A 17,275-nucleotide genomic window follows, 5' to 3' on the forward strand; every position below is an offset into this window, starting at 1 on the left:
TTTTTTGCGAAAAAAATGTTTTATGTTTCCCGTCTATCTATCTTACTTTCATGACCACCCAAAATGAAACGAGTTCAAAAATATAAGCATACCAAAATATGGACCCTTTCGTGACAACATTCATGGACATATATGTATTGAAACAAAGTGTATTATTATTAATATTATTATGCATTTACATTTCTTCGAATAATCGGCAGATCGCCAGAGGCCGGTCATAACAACAGATTGATAGATTACAACTTACTTAATGCCTGCCGTCAGAGCGAACAACGACCGTAAGCCGAGATTAAAATAATGATGATGGGTGGGTGAATTCATATGAGCGGGCATGTTTATTTATTTTATTATTCTCAGAGAGATTGACAGAGGAAAACAAAAATACAATCCCCCTCTCCTTAAAATCGATTTTGGCACTGGATTTTGAAAATCAACACAAAATTGTAATTCTGATGGCATCTGATGGCAGAACGCAAAATAAACAGCACTTTAGTTTCAGGGAAACAAAGACTGTTTTTACGTTAACTATTCCAGTTGTGTGGATGAGCTATCAGAAGTGGCTGTATACACGGCAGTTCTGTACAGATATTTACTGAAGAAAATTTGAAAAAAAAAAAATTGGAAAAAATATAGTAAACAAAATTTAATACAAAAACGAATGTCCTTCCTAAACTACGAGTAAAGTGTCATCGTGTTAATTTTAATTGTACTAAAATATTTCCACGGCCAAGTTTCAAATATTTTAAATAAAATGGGAAGATTGTTAATGTTGCAGTTATTGATGATCTCAATATTTGCAAAGGAGATAAGATCTTCTCTGGTGAATTTTAAAGCAGGTAAAATTCTTAACAATTATTAAGAGCAAATCAAAAATCGTTTAATTTTAAAATTTATGTTTGTTTTCAGATCCTATCATTATTTCCAAATTAGAGGCAGATGCTATAAAATCCATTGGAGAAGTCGATTGGTTGAATTTCATAAGATGGGGTACCGAATTAGACAATCAGGAAAATGAGTAAGTATATTAACAATTTTATATTTACTTTTGGTTAAATTTCATTGACCTTCGAAAGCTTTCCTTTGAATGAAAATAAAATTACTAGGGAATTATAATAATTGATTCAAAAGAATTTGATAAGAAACGGCAAAAATTACATGACTAAAGATTGCAAATACTGTAATTTCCCTCACCACAAAATGTTTGGAAAAGTATATTCCATACTTAATCGATTTGTACAAAAAAAAAATATTATAATTTTTGAACTTACAATAGATTGTTGTTAAAGAAAATTTTAAGTTAAACAAAATTTTTGTTGATATAACAAAATTGGTTGCTAATGTGACAAAATTTACTAAATTTACTAAAATCGTAATTGTATTTACAAATTACGTTGTTAGCTCAAATTTAAACATAATTTTAATTGTATCGACAAGAAAATTAATTGATATTTTTTTGTGTGTATATAACTGCAAATTCTGTAAAAACTCTATATTTTCTATGTGGAATGGGATATTTATTTGAGGAGGTTGAGACACCGAGTCTCTAAGAATATTGAAATTTGTACACCTAATTTCAAACTTCAAACATTTGAATTATGGCCTTCAAATCGCCGACAAAATCTTCACACTATTCTCGGCAAAGGACCATCTAGATATGATCGAGGCATGTTCCTCGTCCAAAAATAACATTTTGCTCTTGAAACATGTTTGAAGTGATCATATTCCTTCTCTGCGTGTGTAATGACTTCTCATCGGAGAAAATCAAATTCAGTAATTGGCCTCTTTCGTTCAAGCAAGGCAAATCCTTAGTTGGTTAATTGGTTAGATCATACACTCAAAAAAATAATTCTTTCCTCCCAAACGAAATTTTAGATAAACAAAGTTCGTTTCTCATTTGCTTTTCGCTGTAAAGAAGTGTATTTGGAAGAAAAGTATATACTTTTTGTGATAAACGTTTATTCTTTTCCAGGATGTAAAAACAATTGCATAAAGACAAACTCAAAACAAAAAACATTGTTTTCTTGCTAATTGCATTTTCCCTCACATCTTTCTCATATCGACGAGGTTTTTTAGTTCTTAACACCTTGTCCTGTAATACCAACAATGTAGCAGAAATTATACGATTTTATAAATTTTTAAAATTTTTTTACCTTTTGCCTGGACGGAGAATCGAACCGCGGACCATGCACTTTGTACGCCAACACACTAACCACTGAGCTATGTACATGTCATTGTCATCAATAGATAAATATCCATATAAGTTATATTTATATAGCATAGCTTGCGGCGCCCACGAACCGAATAAACAAAGTTTATTTAACAGAAACAAACATTTAGTTTGGCACCGTGGAGCAGTGGTTGCTACGTCCGACTAGCATGCCAAGGGTCGTGGGTTCGATCCCTGTTTCGACCAGTTTTTTTTTTACATATATTCCAGGTATGTTCGGAAGATTCCGAAAAAATGTTCAACATTACATTGTAGTATATTAAATTTTGAACTGTAAAATGTGTCTTATTAAAGACCTAAAGTCAGAAAAGAACAGTGTTTGATATAAACGAAATGGACTGTGTTGTTGTTTCAAACATAACTTTTTTATTGAAAAAATAAAAATTTTGTAACAAACGAATTTTTTTGGTGATAAAAGTTTATAATTTTTTGAAGCAATTCAAAAAACTCTAACAAAAGAAAAACGTTTTCGGTACACGTTTTCCAAACGTTTTTTTCTTTGCGTGTAAATCAGTAAAAAAACCATAAAATTATACATATTTGTTGCAGATTTCATTATAACTTGATGGGGAATATCCCAAAGCAAATTTTCACAATTTCCTTAAAATGGATTATTAAAGAAAATTAATAGTGAAAAAATTACGATTTTATCGGCTAAACTCGAACTTAATACCCACCTTTAATTAAAAAAAAACAAAAATACCCACCTTTAATTAAAAAAAAATCCAATTACAAAAATAATTGACTCAAATTTAGAGAAAAACCCAACTATAATTATAACGGGAAAATTAATAAGAAAGTATAAACTCTTATAAAATTACAACAATATTACAATAATATAATAAATAAATGATATCCTCAATTAAAAAATTAATTAAAAATTGCCGAAGAAATCAATTAATTTTATTTCCAATTAATTATCTGATAGGTACTACCATTTTCATAATTGAAAACATTTCAATTAAAAAATTAATATTCTGTGTTAACGAAACACTTGAATTCCATCATGAATAACTTTATTTCTGAATGCAATAGATCAAAATGCTTTTGTAAGCTTGCAACCTGAAGTTGGTTGCAATATATATCAATCACCGTGTAGAGAAAAATACTACACAGAAACAAGTAAACTGGATTATAGTAAAAAATAACTATCCCGTTTAAAGTTGAACTAAATCATACTCCATTTTTAGATTTCCACAATACGTTCATTAAATTTTTTTAGACATACTTGGGAAAAATTGTATTTACTCGTAGTTGTAGAAAATTTCGAAAAAATTAATAATTTTTTTTGCAATAATTGTTTTTTGATGACTACGAACAGTGAAGGCCCAGATTCGACTTCCGAACATTTTTTTATACCCTCCACCATAGGATGGGGGTATATAAATTTTGTCATTCCGTTTGCAACACATCGAAATATTGCTCTAAGACCCCATAAAGTATATATATTCTGGGTCGAGGTGAAATTCTGAATCGATCTGAGCATATCCGTCCGTCCGTCTGTTGAAATCACGCTAACTTCCCAACGACACAAGCTATCGACTTGAAACTTGGCACAACCATGCAAAAATTGGTCCATATCGGTCCATAATTATATAGCCCCCATATAAACCGATCCCCCGATTTGGCTTACGGAGCCTTTAAGAGAAGCAAATTTCATCCGATCCGGCTGAAATTTGGTACATGGTGTTGGTAACATATATGGTCTCTAATGACCATGCAAAAATTGGTCCACATCGGTGCATAATTATATATAGCCCCCACACAGAAAAAAATATCACCAAAATATTTCCAATTAAAAAGTTAATTGAAGTTGAAAATTTTTTCAATTAATAATTAATTGATACAATTAACTTTTTAATCATGATAGAAACATTAAGTTAATTAAGTCAATGATTGAAATTTTTAAAATTTTTAATTAAAAAATTAATTGATACAATTAACTTTTTAATCAAATTCGGAAGACTAAGTCAGTTAAAAAAGTGATGAACATTTTTTTAAATTTTTAATTAAATTTTTTTTTCAAACAATCAATTGTTAATCCATATAAAAATTCTAAGCCAATTCAAAATGTAATTGAAAGTAGTTACCTTTTTTAATTAATAAATTAATTGAGTTTTGCAATCAACAACAATTAAATTTTTAATTGAATCAATTAAAAAATTAATTGAAATTTGGTAATGAAATCAATTAATTTTTTAATCAAGAATTTTTTCTATGCCCAATTAAAACTCTGATTGATACTATCATTTTCGTGATTGAAGACATTTCAATTAAAAAATTAATTGGATCAATTAATTTCGTGATTGAATCAGAAAAAAAATTTTTTGTGTGCATATAAACCGATCACAAGATTTGACCTCCGGAGCCTCTTTGAAGACCAAAATTCATCAGATTCAGTTGAAATTTGGTACGTGGTGTTAATATATGGCCTCAAACACTCATGCAAAAATTGGTAGAAATTGGGTCCATAATTATATATAGCCCCCATATAAACCGATCCCATATTTTACTTCCGGAGCCCCTTGGAAGAGCAAAATTCATCCGATTCAGTTGAAATTTGGTACGTGATGTTAGTATATGATATCCAACAACCATGCAGGAATTGGTTCATATCAGTCCATAATTATATATAGCCCCCATATAAACCGATCTCCAGATTTGACCTCCGATGCCTTTTGGAGAAGCAAAATTCATTCGATCTGGTTGAAATTTGGTACGTGGTGGTAGTATATGATATTTAACAACCATGGCAAATGTGGTCCATATCAGTCCATAATCATATATATAAACCGATCACGAGATTTGGTTTTGGAGCCTCTTGGAGGGGCAAATTTCATCCGAGTCAGTTGAAATTTGGTACATTGTGCTAGTATATGGCCGTTAACAACCATGCCTAAATAGACCCAGATCTGTCTATAGTTATATATAGCCCTCAGATAAGTCGATCCACAAGCACACAAAAATTGGTCCATATCAAGTTTATAATTGTATATAGCCCCCATATAAGCGACCCCCATATTTCAATTCTGGCTCTCTACGTACCGTGCAAAATTCCATATCGTTTCGTAATTATTTGTAGACTTACCTACACATAACTTTTTTGTCTAATATATACCACGTATGGACTAACTCACAATTTAGAAAACGATGTTAAGAAGTTTTAAGATACCACAACCCAAGTAATTCGATTGTGGATGACAGTCTTTCGTAGAAGTTTCTACGCAATGGTGGAGGGTACATAAGATTCGGCCTGCCCGAACATACGGCCGTATATACTTGTTCACATTTCATTTTTATTTTATACCTCCATTACTTAGAACGTTACTGATTTAATACTTAAACAAATTATTTATGTAAATCGTTCGCCTTTTAACAAACTATATTCTTTATTACAGTATCGAATTGCGCCTATGCAATGCACATATTACAGTTCGCAATAATACAATTTCTCATGTTCAACTCTTGGATACACTACCCAATGATGAAGCCCAACAAGATAGTGAAGTTGCTGATAAAATCCTCAAGTCATTATTATTTATTTACAACAACAAATGTACTCCAAATGGCATATCAGGTGAAAGATGTGAAGCTATATTGAGCGGACATGAATTACCAAGAAATAGTGAATTACGAAAAGAGTGTGAGGATGTCATAAAGACTAGAAAGAATGGTCATTATGCATTTAGAAGATTACTACCACGTCATTATAAGGATGGTTTTTATCAGGTAATTTAGTTCATCTTGAATATAATAATATATAATATGTACATGAAGTAAACAAAAAATAAGATTACTTGGATTCCACGATTAATGATTTTTGTATTGATCCCGAACTAAAGATGCTGCTTCTTAAAATAAAGACATTTTTAGCGAGCTATCTAGTTTTAAATCTAGGCTCTATAAATCTAAAATTAGGATACAAATCTCATTTATCGAAGTTTCATTTGCTTTTTGCGATAAATAAACCAAGCTAATCATGCGCAAATAAATGTCAGTTAAATATCCGCATTGCTCTCAGACCCCATAAAGTATATATATTCTGGGTCGTGGTGAAATTCTGAGTCGATCTGAGCATGTCCGTCCGTCTGTTGAAATCACGCTAACTTCCGAACGAAACAAGCTATCGACTTGAAACTTGGCACAAGTAGTTGTTATTGATGTAGGTCGGATGGTATTGCAAACAGACCCCCAAATTTGGCTTGTGATTGCTCTAAGAGAAACAAATTTTATCCGATCCTGCTGAAATTTGGTACATGGTGTTAGTATATGGTCTCTAACAACCATGCAAAAATTGGTCCACATCGGTCCATAATTATATATAGCCCCCATATAAACCGATCCCCCGATTTGGCTTGCGGAGCCTCTAAGAGAAGCAAATTTCATCCGATTCGACTGAAATTTTGTACGTAGTGTTGGTATATGTTCTCTAATGACCATGCAAAAATTGGTCCACATCGGCCTATAATTATATATAGCCTCCATATAAACCGATCCCCAGATTTGACCTCCGGAGCCTCTTAGAGGAGCAAAAGTCATCCGAACCGATTGAAATTTGGTACGTGGTGGTAGTATATGATATTTAACAACCATGCCAAAAGTGGTCCATATCAGTCCATTATTATATATAGCCCCCATATAAGCCGATCCCCAGATTTGACCTCCGGAGCCTCTTAGAGGAGCAAAATTCATCCGATCCGGTTGAAATTTGGTACATGGTGTTAGTATATGGTCACTAACAACCATGCAAAAATTGGTCCACATCGGTCCATAATTATATATAGCCCCCATATAAACCGATCCCCCGATTTGGCTTGCGGAGCCTCTAAGAGAAGCAAATTTCATCCAATCCGGCTGAAATTTTGTACGTGGTGTTGGTATATGTTCTCTAATGACCATGCAAAAATTGGTCCACATCGGCCCATAATTATATATAGCCCCCATATAAACCGTTACCCAGATTTTATCTTCGGAGCCTCTTGGAGGAGCAAATAAACCGTTCCCCAGATTTTATCTCCGGAGCCTCTTGGAGGAGCAAAATTCATCCGATCCGGTTGAAATTTGCAACGTGGTGTTAGTATAAGGCCGCTAATAACCATGCCAAAATTGGTCCATATCTGTCTATAGTTATATATAGCCGATCCCCAATCACACAAAAATTGGTCCATATCAGTTCATAATCATGGAGCCAAAAAGAATCTATCAAAATTTTATTTCTATAGAAAACATTGTCAAAATGTTATTTCTATAGAAAATTTTGTCAAAATTTTATTTCTATAGAAAATTTTGTCAAATTTTTATTTCTATAGAAAATTTTGTCAAAATTTTATTTCTATAGAAAATTTTTTCAAAATTTTATTTCTATAGAAAATTTTTGTCAAAATTTTATTTCTATAGAAAATTTTGTCAAAATTTTATTTCTATAGAAAATTTTGTCAAAATTTTATTTCTATAAAAAATTTTTTCCAAATTTTATTTCTATAGATTTTTTTTTCCAAATTTTACTTCTATAGAAAATGTTGTCAAAATTTTATTTTGTCAAAAATTTATTTCTATAGAATTTTAAACTTAATTATATACGTATTTAATTGGCCTTTTTAGTTTAATATATACCACGTTTGGACTATGTGGTATATACTACGGTGTTAGGAAGTTTTAAGATACCTTGCCATCGGCAAATGTTACCGCAACCCAAGTAATTCGATTGTGGATGACAGTCTTCAGTAGAAGTTTCTACGCAATCCATGGTGGAGGGCACATAAGCTTCGGCCGTATATACTTGTTTTTTTTTTTGTTTTAATTGATTCAATCAATTATTTGGTTAAACTTAATTCCAATTTCTCATTAACGTTTTAATTAAACCAGTTAAAGATTTTATTGAGTTTTGCAATCGACATCGCTTAAATTTTTTAATTACATTGTTAATTTGAACAATAAATTGGTTAATAAAAACCGCGAAAAATTTCGCTCATTTTCTTACTAACTTTGTGTGCATAGTTTGATTAAAAAAATTATTGTATCAACATTTTTTTAATTAAAGACGTAACTAATATAGTTTTTATTAAAAATTAAAAAAAAAATCAGTTTCGGAGTTTGATTAAAAAGTTATTCATTAAAAATTGTCAATCATTGACCTAATTGACTTCATGCTTCAAGATATTTTTTTCTGTATAACAAATGCTTCAAACATAAATATAACAAGTATGTACGGCCGTAAGTTCGGCCAGGCCGAAGCTTATGTACCCTCCATCATGGATTGCGTAGACTTCTTCTAAACACTGCCATCCACAATCGAATTACTTGAGTTGCGGTAACGCTTGCCGATGGCAAGGTATCTTAAAACCTCCTAACACCGTCTTCTAAATTGTATGTAAGTCCATACGTGGTATATATTAAATCAAAAAAAAAAGATCGATCCAATACGTATATAATTCAGTTTGACAAAAGTATACATAAAATTTTGACAAAATTTTCTACAGAAATAAAATTTTAACAAAATTTTCTATAGAAATAAAATTTTCACAAAATTTTCAATAGAAATAAAAATTTTCACAAAATTTTCTATAGAAAGAAAATTTTGACAAAAATGTCTACAGAAATAAAATTTTAACAAAATTTTCTATAGAAATAAACTTTTGACAAATTTTTCTATAAAAATAAAATCTTGGTAGATTATTTTTGGCTCGAGTGGCAACCATAATTATGAACCGAATAAAATTTGAACAAAATTTTCTATAGAAATAAAATTTTGACAATGATGAAAATTTTATTATGAACCGAATAAAATTTTAACAAAATTTTCTCTAGAAATAAAATTTTGACAAAATTTTCTATAGAAATAAAATTTTGGTAGATTATTTTTGGCTCAGTGGCAAACATGATTATGAACCGATATGGACCAATTTTTGTGTGATTGGACCAATTTTGGTATGTTTGTTAGCGACCATATACTAACACCACGTTCCTAATTTGAACCGGATCGGATGAATTGTGCTCCTCCAAGAGGCTCCGGAGGTCAAATCTGGAGAACGTTTTATATGGGGGCTATATATAATTATGGACCGATATGGACCAATTTTTGCACGGTTGCTAGAGACCATATACCAATACCATGTACAAAATTTCAGCCGGATCGGATGAAATTTGCTTCTCTTAGAGGCTCCGCAACCCAAATCTGGGGATCGGTTTATATGTGCGCTATATATAATTATGGACCGATGTGGACCAATTTTTGCACGGTTGCTAGGGACCATATACCAATACCATGTACCAAATTTCAGCCGGATCGGATGCAATTTGCTTCTCTTTGAGGCTTCGCAAGCCAAATGTGGAGATCGGTTTATATAGGGGCTATATATAATTATGGACCGATGTGGACCACTTTTTGCATGATTGTTAGAGACCATATACCAACACCATGTAGCAAATTTCAGCCGGATCGGATGAAATATGCTTCTCTTAGAGGCTCCACAAGCCAAATCTGGGGATCGGTTTATATGGGGGCTATATATAATTATGGACCGATGTGGACCAATTTTTGCATGGTTGTTAGAGACCATATACCAACATCATGTACCAAATTTCAGCCGGATCGGATGAAATTTGCTTCTCTTTGAGGCTCCGCAAGCCAAATCTGGGGATCGGTTTATATGGGGGCTATATATAATTATGGACCGATGTGGACCAATTTTTGCATGATTGTTAGAGACCATATACCAACACCACGTACCAAATTTCAGCCGGATCGGATGAAATATGCTTCTCTTAGAGGCTCCACAAGTCAAATCTGGGGATCGGTTTATATGGGGGCTATATATAATTATGGACCGATGTGGACCAATTTTTGCATGATTGTTAGAGACCATATACCAACACCACGTACCAAATTTCAGCCGGATCGGATGAAATATGCGTCTGTTAGAGGCTCCACAAGCCAAATCTGAGGGTCCCTTTATATGGGGGCTATACGTAAAAGTGGACCGATATGACCCATTTTCAATACCATCCGACCTACATCGATAACAACTACTTGTGCCAAGTTTCAAGTCGATAGCTTGTTTCGTTCGGAAGTTAGCGTGATTTCAACAGACGGACGGACGGACGGACGGACGGACGGACGGACGGACGGACGGACATGCTTAGATCGACTCAGAATTTCACCACGACCCAGAATATATATACTTTATGGGGTCTTAGAGCAATATTTCGATGTGTTACAAACGGAATGACAAAGTTAATATACCCCCATCCTATGATGGAGGGTATAAAAATATATAAATTTCATGTGGTCTCCATGAAACTACTTTGATTGAAATCTGTTATTATTTGTATACCTTCACCGCTACTGTGGTACAGGGTATAATAAGTTTGTGCATTTGTATGTAACGGCAAGAAGGAAAAGTCTGAGACCCATCGTTTAGTATACCGATCGTCTTAGAATTAAATTCTGAGTCGATTTAGTACAGGTTGCATTTTAAGTCCGATCGTCCTCAAATTTGGCATAGGGTCATTGTTTGGAACAAAGACAATCGCTATTGATTTAAAAAAAATCGGTTCAGATTTAGATATAGCTGTCATATATATTTATCCCCGATCTGGTCATAATTGGCGTGTTTATCAACCGATGTTCTTCAAATTCCGTACATCCGAATATTTTGTGAGACTCGAAAAACTTGCAAAATATCAGCCTAATCGGTTCAGATTTAGATATAGCTCCAATATATATCTTTCGTCCGATTTAAACTCATATGGCTACAGAGGCCAAAGTTTACTGCCGATTTTCGTGAAATTTTGTACAGAGAGTAGAATTGACATTCTACCAATGCTTGGTAAATTTGATTAAAATCGGTTCAGATTTAGATATAGCTCCCATATATATCTTTCGTCCGATTTGGACTTATATGGACTCAAAAGCCAGAGCTTTGTCCTGACTTGCTTCAAATTTTGCACAAGAAGTACGTTTAATAGTATCGGTAAGTGTGCCAAATTTGGTTGAAATATGTTCAGATTTAGATATAGCTCCCATATATATCTTTCGCCCGATTTACGCTCATATAACCACGGGGGCCAAAGTTATACTCCAATTTACGTGAAATTTTGCAGAGATTGCAGAATTATTATTCTAACTATGCATGTCAAATTTAGTCAAAATCGGTTCGGATTATATATATAGCTCCTATATATACGTACACCAGAGTTGGGGAAATATGGTAGACTGTTTCATATTTTAGACCCATTTTCAATGGGATTTTTCTCCGATATAAACAGAAACAGAAAAAAGTGAAGTGTTTTGGAAACTTCCATCTCTGTTATGAACACACGTTAAATTTTGTTTCGATCTGGCAACTCCTTCATATAGAAACAGGTGTTCAAAAAAGACGCATCCGCAATTTTTTTACAATGGAAAAATTAGAAATGCGTGCTGTCATTAAATATTTACATAAAAAACGTTTATCGGGACAAGAAATTCATAATGATATGGTGAATGTGTTAGGTGAAAATGCTCCTTCATATGCAACAGTAAAAAATTGGGTTGCTGAATTTAAACGTGGTCGTACAAGCATTGAAGATGAACCACGTAGTGGACGTCCACAAACAGCAACAACAACAGCAGAAATTGCAGCCAAAGTGCATGATATGGTATTAAATGATCGACGAATAAAGGTGCGTGAAATTGCTAATATCATGGGCATCTCAAATGATCGAGTCCATTTAATTTTGCATGAAGAACTACAGATGCTTTCTGCAAGATGGGTGCCGCATTTGTTAACAGTCGATCAAAAACGAATAAGAATGAACATTTCTCAAGCTTGTTTGGATCGTTTTAAGCGAAATAAAATGGATTTTAAGCGTCGTTTCATAACTGTTGATGTTGATAAAAGAACAATCCAAACAATGGACTGAAGCTGGAGGAAGTGCCCCAAAGAAGGCAAAAACAATTCAATCGGCTGGTAAGGTTATAGCAACGGTTTTTTTGGGACTTCAAAGGTATTTTAATAATTGAATATCTGCAAAAGGGTAAAACAATACATTCAGAGTACTATTGCAACCTTTTGGATCTATTAAATTTACAAATTCGGGAAAAACCTCCTGGCTTACAACGCAAAAAAATAATTTTTCATGAAGACAACGCACCAGCGCACAAGAGTGTTTTAACAATGGCTAAAATCAACGTATTAAAGTACGAGTTGCTTGACCACCCACCTTATTCTCCTGATTTAGCTCCCAGTGACTTTTACTTGTTCCCAAATCTAAAAAAATTCCTTGATGGCAAGCGTTTTACCTCAAATAAAGATGCATTTACAGTTGTAGACCACTCTTTTGAAGACCTTGAGGAAAACTATTTTAATCAAGGGATAGAATTGCTAGAAAAGCGTTGGACTAAGTATATTGAAGTTTCAGGAGATTATATTGAAAAATAAAAATATTTTTGAAAAACTAACTTTTCTCTTTCATTGATAGGCTAAGAAGTTTCCGAACCGCCCTCGTAATATGATATTTAAATGTGTCAAGTTTGATCTAATTTGGTTCAGATTTAGATAAAGCCTCCATATATACGCTTTTTCGGTTTATACAAATATGGCCAAGACGGTTTCATATTTTAGACCCATTTTCAATGGGATTTTCCTCCGATTGACTGGATAGTTTAATATGATATTTAAATGTGTCAAGTTTGATCTAATTTGGTTCAGATTTAGATAAAGCCTCCATATATTCGTTTTTCCGGTTTATACAAATATGGCCAAAATTCCCACACTTTACACAAAATTCTGTGATGATTTCCCCATATCTTAGTCATATTCTTCACACTGTCATGCAGGAATTTCCACAGAACGGTTGAGTTTTAAATAAGGCTCCAAGTCGCCCGACTTGACCAAATAATATATCACAACCCACACTTGACCACATATCTTGGCGATATCTAACCAATATCCTTGTAAAATCGCCACTGATGAGTAGCAAAAAATTGTAAATATTACTAGAGTTTTTATAGAAGTACAAAAAATTGCCTCCATTAAAAGTATTTGTATCTGGAAATGAACACCTTTATATAGCTCCCAGCAAATTTGAAGTAGTTGAGATGGTAACACAAATGTTTGTCTACATAGTGGTGAAGGGTATAATATAGTCGGCTCCGACCGACTTTAGACTTTACTTACTTATTTTAGAATAACTTTTGAAAATATTAATAAAAAATATATCTTCTTTTATCTATATTTTTAGATGTTTTCATATAATCTTCCAGCTCCACTAAGCATTAGTAATGAATTAAGTGAAAATGCAGTTCAAAAAGAATTTAGTCCAGAAGATAATCATCGCAATTTGGCAGTTGTACAATTGGCTCAGTTTATAGCTTCGGATCTTAGTAAAACTGTTGTGACTTCAATGAGTAAGTTGTAATATGTTTAAATCAAAAAGTTACTAGACCTAAAAAAATACTTTCCTCCGAAACGAAGGAAATCGAATTAACGCTGAAATTGACACATACGACCTAAATCAATCTTTTAGTTTTAGTTGCCAAATGTCTTCAATGAAAATTGTATCAAAATTGTGATTAAGTAAAAAGTCGTTATATCGGAGAAATGCAAAATCTATGGTATAAAAGTCATTCGCATTCGTATTTTAAAGACACGAAATCTTTGTACTTATAATAGTTTTTTTCTGTGCGTATTAGCAAAATGTTTTTTATTTATCAAATATATTTTTAACATTTTTTATCTTAATTTTAGGCAATGGTTGTTCAATTGAATGTTGCAGTGTACAAAATTATAAACTGCAACCTAGACATTATCACCCCGCATGTGCACCGTTAACTAGCGAGGATCCTACAAATCGTCATGGCTTAACGACATGCTTGAATTATGTTCGCAGTGCTTTGGCTGTACGAAATAAATGTACATTTGGAACTCCAGAACAGGTAAGACTGTATTGAAGATAGGGGTTAGTTAGTTAGTTAGGTATTGTCGGACTTTTTCTTTCTCCGAACAAGGGGGATTTTTATACCCACCACCATAGAATGGATTGACATAAGTTTGTCATTCTGTTTGTAACACATGGAAATATCGATTTCTGACTATATAAAGTGTATATATTCTCGATCAGGGAGAAATTCTAAGACGATATAACCATGTCCGTCTGCCTGTGTTGTAATCACGCTACAGTCTTCAATAATGAAGCTATCGTGCTGAAATATTGCACAAACTCGTCTTTTGTCTGCAGGCAGGCCAAGTTCGAAGATGGGCTATATCGGTCCAGGTTTTGATATAGTCCCCATATAAACCGACCTCCCGATTTGGGGTCTTGGGATTATAGAAACCGTAGTTTTTATCAAATTTACCTAAATTTTGAAATCTAGAAGTATTTTAGGGCCATAAAGATAAAGATGTGTGCAGAAAATTGTGAGTATCGGTCCATGTTTTGATATAGATCCCATATAGACCGATCTCCCGATTTTATTTCTTGGGCTTCTAAAATTCGCAGTTTTTATAAAATTGGCTTGAAATTGGAAATCTAGATGTATTTAAGGACCACAATTACGTGTGCCGAAAATGACGTATATCGGTCCATGTTTTGATATAGCCTCCATATAGAGCGATCTCCCGATTTTACTTCTTGGGCTTCTAGAATTCGTAGTTTCTATCCAATTTGCCTGAAATTGGAAATCTAGAGGTATTTTAGGACCATAAAGAGGTGTGCCGAAAATGATGATTATCGGTCCATGTTTTGGTATAGCCCCTATATAGACCGATCTCCCGATTATACTTCTTGGATTTCTAGAAACCATAGTTTTTATTAAAATTGCCTGAAATTAAAAATCGAGAGATACTTTAGGACCATAAAGAGGTTTTCAAAAAAATTGTGAGTATCAGACCATGTTTTGATATAGCCCCCATACACGCAAAAAAATAATTTCCTCCCAAACGAAATTTTAGACAAACAAAGTTCGTTTCTCATTTGCTTTTCGATGTAAGGAAGTGTATTTGGGAGAAAAGTATATACTTTTTGTGATAAGCGTTTATTCTTTTCCAGGATGTAAAAACAATTTCATAAGGACAAACTCAAAAAAAAAAAAAAACATTGTTTTCTTGCTAGTTGCATTTTCCCTCACATCTTTCTCACACCCACGATGTTTTTTAGTTCTTAACGCCTTTTCCTGTAATACCAGCAATGTAGAAGAAATTATACAATTTTATAAATTTTTAAAACTTTTCTACCTTTCGCCTGGACGGAGAATCGAACCGCGGACCATGCACTTTGTAAGCCAACACACTAACCACTGAGCTATGTACCTGTTATGGTCATCAATAGATAAATATCCATATAAGTTATATTTATATAGCATAGCTTGCGGCGCCCACGAACCGAATAAACAAAGTTTATTTAACAAAAACAAACATTTATTTTGGCACCGTGGTGCAGTGGTTGCTACGTCCGACTTGCATGCCAAGGGTCGTGGGTTCGATCCCTGCTTAGACCAAAGTTTTTTTTTGTTTTTTTTTTTTTTACATATATTCCAGATATGTTCGGAAGATTCCGAAAAAATGTTCAACATTACATTGTAGTATATTAAATTTTGAACTGTAAAATGTGTCTTTTTAAAGACCTAAAGTCAGAAAAGAACAGTGTTTGATATAAACGAAATGGACTGTGTTGTTGTTCCAAAAATAACTTTTTTTATTGAAAAAATAAAAATTTTGTAACAAACGAATTTTTTTGGTGATAAAAGTTTAAAATTTTCGACGCAATTCAAAAAATTCTAACAAAAGAAAAACGTTTTCGGTACACGTTTTCCAAACGTTTTTTTTCTTTGCGTGTATAAACCGATCTCCCGATTTTACTTCTTGGGCTTCGAGAAACCGTAGTTTTTATCCAATTTGCCTGAAATTAAAAATATGGAGGTTTTTTAGGACTATAAATAGGTGTGCTGAATATATTGTGTATCGGTACAGATTTTGATATAGCCCCCTTAAAAACCGGCCCTCCGATTTGGGGTTTAAATTCTAGAATCGCCATATAGACCTATATAGAAAGCGCACTGATCATGAAAATTGCTTGAAACTGAATGTAAAATTTCCAGATTTTACTTCTCGTAATCATTTAAATAATGGGGAGTAAAAATCTACAGATTTTAGATCAAGGCATTATTTAATCATTTACTTGCACACTTACACGAGATGATTATGATTCCTCTAAAACTCAAACAAAAATTGTTCTCATAAATCCAGAATCTGATCTAGCCTTCATTGGTTAAATGTATCTTTGGGAAGCATACTGGTTGAACTGATCTGCTTGGGAGAATATTTGTCATAAACCCCCCTGAATTTCTATATATTAACCCGCTACGACAAAGAATTTTCAAAGGAAACTATTATATTTGATTCATGGTGGTGGGTATTTAAGATTCGGCCCGGCCGAACTTACTGCTGTATATACTTGTTTTAAGAAGGCCTAGGCTAAAATTGGGATACGGATAGTGATAAAAAAACACTGAATTCTTTGAAATTCGGGGTTTTCCGGTTTTAAACCGGTGAAAGGTGTTTTCTGAAACAACCGGCGTAACCGTTTCAACCGGTTTTCATAAAAAACTGGTGATTTTGAGAGGAGAATCTAATTTTATGGGCACAAATATCAATGAAAAACCTAATTCGGAAATTGATTAAAAATTGAACATTTTATTTTTAATTCAAATGTACTTTGCACATATTTGGAAGTGTTTTCATTGCAGTTTTTTTTAATAATCAGATGTATTTGCAAAATTTGGTATTGAATTTTCAATTTTACAATGAAAATATAAAAATCGAGAGACGGTTGTTGAGGCCTTGAAAACACCGGCACTACCGGTCCACAGAAAATGTGATTTTCACTAAAACCGACAGTCGGTGTGAGAAGAAAAACCGGTCTAGCGGTTTTGATCACTCTAGATACAGATTTCATTTATGGAATAAATACACGTCAGTTTAAAAATCCATAATATAACTACACCCTCAAAAAAATCGCTTCTCTAACATATGTTCCAAACATATTTTGCAGGAAGCACATATTTTATTG

The 17,275-nt window shown here is 33.1% G+C and overlaps 1 protein-coding gene across 1 annotated transcript in view; it reads left to right on the plus strand.

The window, feature by feature from the left end:
- The first annotated feature begins 500 nt into the window (after positions 1-500).
- The window catches only part of Irc (Immune-regulated catalase), a 59,428-nt gene continuing 42,653 nt past the window's right edge, over positions 501-17,275 (plus strand). Inside the window, exons 1-5 of the mRNA XM_075291927.1 lie at positions 501-836; positions 907-1,015; positions 5,626-5,956; positions 13,451-13,616; positions 13,957-14,144. Coding sequence (XP_075148042.1) covers positions 752-836; positions 907-1,015; positions 5,626-5,956; positions 13,451-13,616; positions 13,957-14,144 — 879 coding nt within the window. The 5' untranslated portion in view covers positions 501-751. The remainder of the gene's footprint in view (positions 837-906; positions 1,016-5,625; positions 5,957-13,450; positions 13,617-13,956; positions 14,145-17,275) is intronic.

The sequence above is a fragment of the Haematobia irritans genome, chromosome 1, assembly GCF_050003625.1.
Source record: "Haematobia irritans isolate KBUSLIRL chromosome 1, ASM5000362v1, whole genome shotgun sequence".
Taxonomy (NCBI): Eukaryota; Metazoa; Arthropoda; class Insecta; order Diptera; family Muscidae; genus Haematobia; species Haematobia irritans.